General features: G+C 42.3%; 2 protein-coding genes across 2 annotated transcripts in view; both read right to left on the bottom strand.

The window, feature by feature from the left end:
* LOC112295433 (transmembrane 9 superfamily member 2) overlaps window positions 1-3,920 on the bottom strand; it is a 5,959-nt gene extending 2,039 nt beyond the window's left edge. The window contains exons 1-5 of the mRNA XM_024547023.3: window positions 3,134-3,920; window positions 1,990-2,212; window positions 1,246-1,640; window positions 648-734; window positions 137-338 (exon numbers count right to left, since the gene is read on the bottom strand). Coding sequence (XP_024402791.1) covers window positions 137-338; window positions 648-734; window positions 1,246-1,640; window positions 1,990-2,212; window positions 3,134-3,306 — 1,080 coding nt within the window. The 5' untranslated portion in view covers window positions 3,307-3,920. The remainder of the gene's footprint in view (window positions 1-136; window positions 339-647; window positions 735-1,245; window positions 1,641-1,989; window positions 2,213-3,133) is intronic.
* A 2,017-nt stretch (window positions 3,921-5,937) lies between these two features.
* On the bottom strand, window positions 5,938-8,339 carry LOC112295108 (endoglucanase 1). The gene is made up of 4 exons (XM_024546295.3): window positions 7,922-8,339; window positions 7,121-7,792; window positions 6,735-7,013; window positions 5,938-6,614 (listed from the first exon to the last, which is right to left on the bottom strand). The coding sequence occupies exons 1-4, from the start codon at window positions 8,132-8,134 to the stop codon at window positions 6,285-6,287; spliced, it is 1,494 nt and encodes a 497-aa protein (XP_024402063.1). The 5' UTR covers window positions 8,135-8,339; the 3' UTR covers window positions 5,938-6,284.
* Window positions 8,340-9,074: the final 735 nt, after the last annotated feature.

Below are 9,074 nucleotides of genomic sequence, written 5' to 3'. Positions count from 1 at the left end.
TCAATTCTATCCAAGCACTTCAGAATATATATATATATATATTCCTTTCAGCACAAAGAAAAGAGTAATGATGCAGAATGGATGTTTTCAAAAGAGCTTATTAACAGCTTTACGAACAAGTCATTAAGAGCTATACCCAGTTTTCACCACCCATTTGACGGTAAAGATGTGCTGACACGTAGCCAGAAATTCCAGCAGTCAGGGCGTAGATAACAAGGCAGGCAGTGTTGAGAGCGCCGCGATTGTACGGATAGAAAACACCCACAAGAGACAAGCCGAAAATGAAGAAAACCAAGACCAAAAGTTGCGTTCCACTTCCTATGACTGCAGAAAACAAACTGCATCCAAAACAGGCATGAGATTATGAGAAAAGACTGCAGTGAAATAATCTATCAACACATCACTGATTTCTGAACTTCAAATAAATATCAAATTAAATGTTTAGCATGGAGACAACATCTCAAGTTTTATTATGAAGAACGAGCGAAGGAGAAGATGCAGACACATGGCATTTTCCAATGGATAAAAACTCGCAACATTCGAAAGCAGTTTGTATATAAGATGTTGATACGTATCCCTGTCAGGAAAGCAAAATATCGCAACGACACAGTTGCTTTGCACAACGAGAGGTGCGTCGATCCACTCACTTGGGATACGGAGGGAATCTAAAGACGTCACCATGAATGTACTTCCAGCCTGTTTCCTCGTGCTCTTCTTCATCCTCATTTGTATACCTGATTTTCCAAAAGGAAATCATCAAGACATACTATTCGTATACATGTATTTATATTTGCTTATGTCGCAGATACGAAGGACAGATTGAATACCCTAACAACAGGGTTACACTTGTCAGCATGTAAATAAGAACAGGAATCAGTCTAATTCCCTCATGAAAACCATTCACTCTCCTATTCATTGATGTAATTCAAAAGACTTTCAGATCAAACGTACTAACATGTGGAATACCCACGGAAAAAAAGGATTCAAAATATAGTGGACAAAGGAACTGACACAAAACGTAAACAGACAGCTGAGAAAACTGCTATGTCTAAAAGCATGATAGATGGAGATGAACATCGACTCTTCACACAGCGTTCCTAAGAAAATTTAATGTCCCCTCTAATGGGAGACGAGAGAGAAAACAACAATACAAATTCAAAAAATAGAATTATTACACATAATCAATTTATAAAAATCCTGGAATAACACCATATAGACGTGAGGAAAGGAGTGCATATGTCGTACTTAATAAAGTCGTTCTTGAGTACTCGCATGAAAATAGTGGTAAGAAAACCAGTCAGTAGTAGCACAGTTACACAAGAATTGATGATGGAGAACCAGTGAATTTCCAAGTGTTCAGGCAGAAATGAATGTTTCTGGTACTTCTCCATCCGCTTCTCAAAAGTCACTGCGGTTCGATCCCATTGGGCTGAATAAGTGAATTTAACCTCAGTGTCCTTCTCTTCTGAAATGTCAACGGCCTCATTGGGATAAGTGCGCACAGCTACTTCAATTACACGATCACCATTGTACATCACCTCAAAGTGGATATGAGTATACAGCATGTAGCGAGGTTCTCTATTTTCCGTTTCTTTCATCTTCCCTACGAATCCCCACAATGGAAGATCATCGAAGAACATCTGCATATTTCACCAGAGCAGAAAATGGAACTCCAACAGTTACTCCACCAAGCTGTTAGAGAAACTAAATGGTAATCTATTTGAACTTTATGGACGACAGGGCTATAGTATATCAACATTCAAAGAAGGGCAGATTATGGAAGAGAAAAATAAAAAAGAAACTCCTGCTAACACAAGCACTACAGAGTGGGTATTGCAGATCACAAGTGTCAGAAATCCAATGGTTTGTCGTACACACTAGCACACACTTCAAAAGGACCTGGCTCTGCCTTTGTCATTATCGCATACAAACCAAAAAGGCGTTATGACTATTTACGCGAAGAAGAACAGAGTGGTAAGATTAACAAACCTGGAAGTAATAGTCATGCTCTACGGCTCTCTTAAACTTAATCACATCGGCAGGTGTAAGGGTGACGGTGCACAGATTCTCAACAGCCTTATCAACCATGAAAGTGATGTTATAGCGGGTGTTCACCATGCGGTCACCCTCCAAGACCTCTCCCAAATCCTCGGATTTATGAACGAAGTGGTCAGGCTTACAGAAAGGCAAATCATAATACTGGTATGTCTCGCTGAAAAACAAACACAAATCAAAAATTCAACGCTACATTTCTCAAATACTTCAATACCAAATTAAATACCGACCGTGTTCATGACTTCTTAGAGATGAAAGATTTTGCACAGAACTACTTTCAATTTCGGACCGAGATGATCACTAAAATTACGTCAAAACCACAATCGGTCACCATAGCCAACCTCGAAATCCAAAAAAAAAGTGAAATTAAGTACTCGCTCTGTCCTAAGAACCCGAATTGTACACGGGCTCATGGAATCAGGAAAGAGAACACCATTGCAGGAAATAACGATCTCTAATTCACCGTAACCCTTTTCATCTCGTCCAAAAAAGAAATCCGCCTCACTGAAACTCTTGAGACTTCTAAAGGTGAACTACGATGTCACGTCAGGAATTTGTTGCTGAATGTACAGTTCAAGCACTGATCCGAACCTACTCACTTCAAAGCATCCCCACTTCGGTAGACTAAACCAACATTGCGATGCCCTTCACGTTTTACAAGTCTGTCTTAAACGAAATGGAAAATCACTAACTTGCATCTGGGATGTCCTTAATAAACCATGTGTTACTTTTGTCGCTACTCTCATTCCAATAATTCCATGACCAGTATTGTGTAGCTACTATCCAGAACCCTCATTCCAATAATTCCATGAACAGTATTGTGCAGCTACTATCCAGAACCCAGAGTACACAAGCTCAGGATGACGTCTCAATAACCCCCAAATAAGTGAGGATTTATAAACCCTACAATGATAGACACAAACAAGACCACAAAGTATTTTCATGATACCTCGTCATCGCAGAATCCTCGGATCCTAACCCTTTCATCCAGAAAGAAAAGGCAACTACCCAAGAACCCAATACCAACCCCCAATACAAATGACCAAGAACCCGTGTCAAGCATCGATAAGAGGCACACCTAGGGTTATGAAACGGGCCAACTTTGTTGGCAAACAGAGGCACACTATCGTGCATCTTGTAGCGATGATCCTTGGCACTCAGAAGCGTCCTCCCCTCCACTCCAGCAACACAAACCACTGCCACCACCATCACCACCAGAAGCCATTGTACCAAACCCTCCCGCTGCCCCATTGCACCCTCCTGCTCCAACCCCTTGGGAAAAGAAAAGAAGAAAAAGAAGAAGAAAAAAGCTCTAATCAACGCTAAACAACTCCGAGATCCAGATCTAACCCCTCTCAAAAAAAGACAAACCTAAATCTCTACTCCCAAGACCTCGACACAATAACGCCACTCTACAACCAGCACCCACACAACAATTGCTCCACCACTCTTCTCTTCTCTTCTCTTCTCCCTCTTCCCTACAATGCAATCACTGCCTCCTCCTCTCAAGCTTTCTCTCGAGACGACACCCAACGACACAAGACGAGACGAGACGAGACGAGAAATCAAAGGCGAGAGGGCGAGAAGGCGCAAGCAAGCAAGCATGCAGAGAGAGAGAGAGGCAGAGAGGCAGAGAAGCAAGCACAAGCAGGCAGGCAAGGCTGGGGCAGGGAGGGAGAGCTAGAAGAAGTGGAAGAAGACGAAGGAGAAGAATGGTGCTGCAGCAGCGGCGCACTCAGAGTGTTTGTTATTTTTCCCTTCTCCTTCCCTACTGTTCCTCTCACTACTACTACCTCGTCCTCCCCTTCTTTCCTTGCCAATGCACCCTCCCTCTCTCTCCCTTCTAACTGCTACTGCTCTACCACTCCCCCCAACCCCCATCATACGCACTACTGTTACTAGCACTACTACAGTTGGCGCACGGATCGGGCGGTGAGGTGGAGGACGGGAAGGGAAGGGAGGGCCCCGCGAGGGCTGGGTGGGGTGGGGCTGTGTGTGTGGAGGAGCCACGACGTGGGCGCCACCAACCCGGTATGGCCAAGCCCGGCCCAGCCCAGCCCAGCCTCGGTATCCATGCCTGCTCACACCCACACCAAGCACAATGGCCGCACGAGCACCACCTCCCTCCGTCCATCCCCCACGAGAAGGGTCCCACTTTCCATCCTTGCCTTTCGCCCCCAACCCCACCCCACCCCACCCCCTTCTTAGTACTTTCCTTCTCTTCTCTATTGTTAGTCTCGCTTTGACTTTCATCGCTCCATGCGTCCTATTCATCCATTTACGCACATTCATCCTATCCCCTCATGCCTCCGATTTCTCTTTCTATGGTTTTATTTATTTTAGTATTTATTACGTTCATGTTATCAATGTAAAAGTTTATTCTATGACGAATGTTTTTTAAATGTACTTTTCTTTAAATTTTAAAATTTATGGTATTGGTAGTTTTTGTACTGGATCTTGGTTTTGATACGATGTTGATTTAATTTTATAATATTTTCGTTAATAATTCTATTGGTTACCAGTAATGTAGAGCTGCAAAGGAGATGCTTTGTAAACCTAGAGGGTAGGATGTTGGTCTGTAAAAGCTTTGCCTTATGATTGTACATGGTATTTAATAGAGAAAAATGAATTAACCATCTTCAAGAACAATCAATTTAATATTAAATCTATCGGTTTGACTTAACTGAATATAAAAACTATTTTGGCCAATGAGAAAGCTAAAAATAATACACATACTAATAAAATAACAACAATCAGTGATAAATATAATCACATCATGCACGGTTATACATAAAGACACCCCTAAACTTTAAATCGATTTAAATAAATAAAGATATATATATATATATATATATATATATATTTTGACAATGATAAAGAATCAATTAATATTATATCTTATAAAATTGGAATTAAAAAAATATATATAATGAAGATGGTTTCTATGTATAGTTTTAACTCCCAAATGTTTTTATTGCACACAATTCTTCTATAAAGTTGTAAATGGCAACATTCATTTCATGTACCAAATTTTGCCAAGATTTTAATCAACCAACAACTATTTTGTTTTTGTTTAGAATGGACTAGCAGGAACATGTGCCATTGGGTACAAAAAAGTTGTTCACATAAAATAGAGGTCTTTCAGCAGGGGATAAATAAATAAATAAATAAATAAATATATATATATATATATATATATATATATATATATATTTTCTGGTTAAAGATTTCTTCGATTTTGGCCAATGAGAAAGCTTCTTTATCTTATACCTAAGCTTCCTTATTATATATAGATATTATAATTTGTTCTACGTTTTTCACAATATTTTTTGAAGAAGTATAGTAACATTTGATACACTTCTACATATATTCCATCAACACTCATTATAAACTTCTTTTAGTAAACAATGGTTTTATTTAGTAATAGAAATAAAACCAGAAGGTGTTTACTAAAGTATATCACATTTTATTGATACAGCCGTAAAATGACTTCTTTTTGAAGCAGGCGCCTACTCCGAGAAATAATAAGAGATTCTTATAACAGGAACAAAATTCTTCAAGTGTGAGTAGCTAGAATGCTTCACATGTTTCATCTTTATTTCTAACTTGACAAAAAATACAAATTATTCAAGCTGTTAACGACAGTATGATCAGACATACGCATCCTTAGTAACTGAAATAGAAGAAACGAACGAACGAACTGATATCCACAAGCAGCATTGTTGTAGAATAACATTTCCATTCGTACATTATCAGGTGTTATTCTGCAGGTCATGAAATACAACTGCAAAAATTGCTGACAATAGGCTTAGTCAATGAATCCAACAGACAAGATGCACCGATAATATGCTGGAGGAATGCGCCAACTGGGTCGACAGAGAGTAAACAAAACATCAACCCGAAGTTATAATCTCGACGTTACAGGTATCTTAGTATGTGGCTGAGGATCGGAGCTAATACGCTCACCTATCGCTCAGAAGAAGAATATGGAGTCCGGGAGTCCAACTTGTAAAACTTTGGCCTCCTCAAGTAACTCCATATTACTTCATGTGTCATACGTCTAATAATGCTCGGGAGACTCTAGATCTCCTCAGAGCCGCTAATTGTACATAAAGTTTAGGTTCGTCAGTGAATCTGCCTCGTCGTTTGTTCCGATGAGGAGAAGTTTGCATGTATCACTGATAATGATGGTACCGCTAATACCAGCCTGCTGACGCTCCGGAGTATGGCTAGTAGTATCGTGTTCCAGCTGCAAAGGCTGCGAAGACCCCAACCATGGGTGCGTTAGTGTAAGTGGTGGGTTCCATCTGAGCATAGTTGCCTCTGCTGTCGTTGATGTTGTCACTCCAGTCGGGGCCTCCGATAATGGCACCAGTCGCCTGGTTGGGATTGGCGTTCCAGGTGTTGAACCAGTCGAAACCTTGCTTGCATTGGATGTTCCATCTGTGAGATCTAACTGAAGGAAGGGAAGCTGCCCTGTGATGGACCCTTATCGGGTTCCTTCCAAAGCCGATCATGTATGACATGCCTCGAGGGTTTGCTCCCAAAATGTAATCAGCCTGTACAAGACAAAAGGAAACAAGGTTAAAAGGGTGATATTGTCGGCATTGAGCTATCTTGAAGAAATACTTGACAGAATCGTCTCTTGAAACAAAGTACATGATGGGACTGATCCACACCTGACGCCTTGCTTCACCATACAACTGGCCTGCGGTCACCTTCTTGCCTCCGCAATACAAGGCCTGTCTAGAAGCAGTGAGATGCTTGGCGTAGTTTACGAGCAGGAAAGTGGAGGATGCGACATATTGCATGTTGATGTTGCCATCAAAGAACAATAGTCCACCCTTCGTGCGGCCAACAGAAGAAGATGGGCTTATCCACCTGGGTAGCACACTGCAAATGAACTGATCCGCACGGTCCTTGTAACCATTAAGTCCACCCCTGCCTCTCATCACACTCTGCAAAACCACGATTAGATCAGACTTCGACGTTCATCGCGAACACAAGTTGATGTTGATAAAAATACATTCACAGCACCAATGTATCAAAATGTGAAGCAACTTACCTGTGCAATTAGGACTTGTGCACCGACATATTTGTCGTCCCAATTGAGACTCCGCTTCACCATTGATGCACCTCCCAAAGAGTAAGCGTTTCTAGTAAGATATTGGTAATACCATCTGTTTCCCGTCGCCTGAAGCAACCACGCGGCACCCCACACGAGCTCATCATTGAACCCGGAGTAAGAGCAGTAGAAAGGGCAAACAACTCCTGCCAAACTGTCACTATATTTCCCTCTGTACTGATCTGCAAAGTTGAAGAGCTGTTGTGCACTTCGCAAAAGTCTTGCAGAGTACGCTCTGTCAATGCCTCGGAAGGATATCGAAGCAGCTGCAAGGGCGGCTGCAGTCTCCGCAGCGACATCCGAGCCACGACGATTCGTGTCGATCTTAAATGCTGGTCGGGGCGTTGTCATGTCCTCGGGTCTCTGCCAGCAATCGTGGTCGCTCCAAGGGCTACCCACTTGCACCCACAGTTCATTTGGTTTAGTGTGTGCCTTTAAAAAGTAATCGGTCCCCCAACGAAGTGTATTCAAAGCTTTCCCAAGCTGATCAGTTCTACGCAACTCTGGTGTGAACTCGTTAATGCTCCAAGCCAGCATTGTCATTGAATATGCCATTGGAAGCCCGAACTTCATGTTGTCTCCGGCATCATAGTATCCTCCCGTCAAATCAACCTGCACAAAGTCAGCACCAAAGAAGTTGGCATTCGCTTCCAACGCAGTTCATTGCATGCAAAGATCTCGCAACTTCCAGAGGTCTTCGATGCACTGTGCGAGATTAAAAAAGATGATTCAATAACGTACCCCGTTCGATCGACCATCCTGCAAACCCGAATTTCCTCTCCATCTCAGTCGGTGCCAACCGGGCAACCTCCCAGAACGCTGAAGGTCGTAGAACAAGATGGTCTTGTCAAGAGCGCTTGCATAGTCACCGGTTCGAAACGCCAGTGTCATCGATACTGCGCTGGACCATGCCAGAGCCAGCAGTGGCAGTAAATACACATTCCTGTAGGCCATCTTGACAGTGGACCTCTCTCGAAGCAATCGGCCGGGCCCTAGCTTCTGTAACAGACTTAGTTTCCCGACATGAACTGAAATCCACAAGCTACCGTGCTAAGTAACGGACTCAGCTGAATTATGGTATTGATCACTATACGTGCCTCTCGTATCCGCCTCACTAAAGAGGCACAACCTCCAAAGAGCGGTGTGAACGATGGAGATGAAGTGTTGTATATATATATATATATATATTGGAGACCTCCGAGGATCTCAGGAAGGGAAGATGAAAATGCTGAATTTGTGCAGCGCCTGTTTCGCGGGAGCAGTGGCGCGCTCTTGTTGGCCAACTTAGGGTCCGTTAACAGGACGCAATCGAATTATTCGGGTTGACATGGGAGAATAGGCATAATCTACCCTCTAAGGGATTCACCAATATTGGGGTCGGTGCTCATCCCGCCTCATTAAGACTAGGCAAATTGACTCACTACTTGCACGGGATGAAGGTAGATGAGGAAAGCATAGCCCATGTTAACATTTGCTTATGCAGAACTACCTCTCAGTTACTCTATCCTTTCGGGTTATTCATTTCTAAATCATATTGACGAAAGTTCAATTAGTTTTTTTTACATTAACAATGTTTTCGATCATCCGCAGGTGACTCGAGTCAATTGTGTCCCCGCCATTAAACTGTGAAGATTCCCATTCTTCTACTTTGTTTTCCTTTCGTTCGTTTGCCTGCAACCTTTGGTTGTGAGCTTTTCACATCAGCGGTAACGAGAACCAGGAAGCAGGATACAAAAAAAAGGAAAAAAATTATAAGAAGAGAGTTGAATTCGCATATGTCGGTCGGATATCATGGTTCGGAGCGCTTTGGAGCGCATAGGAAACGTTTACGGATATCAGAGGATGTTACACACTGATAAAGCGGAATTACATGAAAATGCACCCACAGGCAAGG

This window comes from Physcomitrium patens, chromosome 18, assembly GCF_059467195.1.
Source record: "Physcomitrium patens ecotype Gransden chromosome 18, ASM5946719v1, whole genome shotgun sequence".
NCBI classification, from domain to species: domain Eukaryota; kingdom Viridiplantae; phylum Streptophyta; class Bryopsida; order Funariales; family Funariaceae; genus Physcomitrium; species Physcomitrium patens.
The sequence above is the reverse complement of the archived record's forward strand: the minus strand, read 5'-3'. Positions and strand labels throughout refer to the sequence as shown.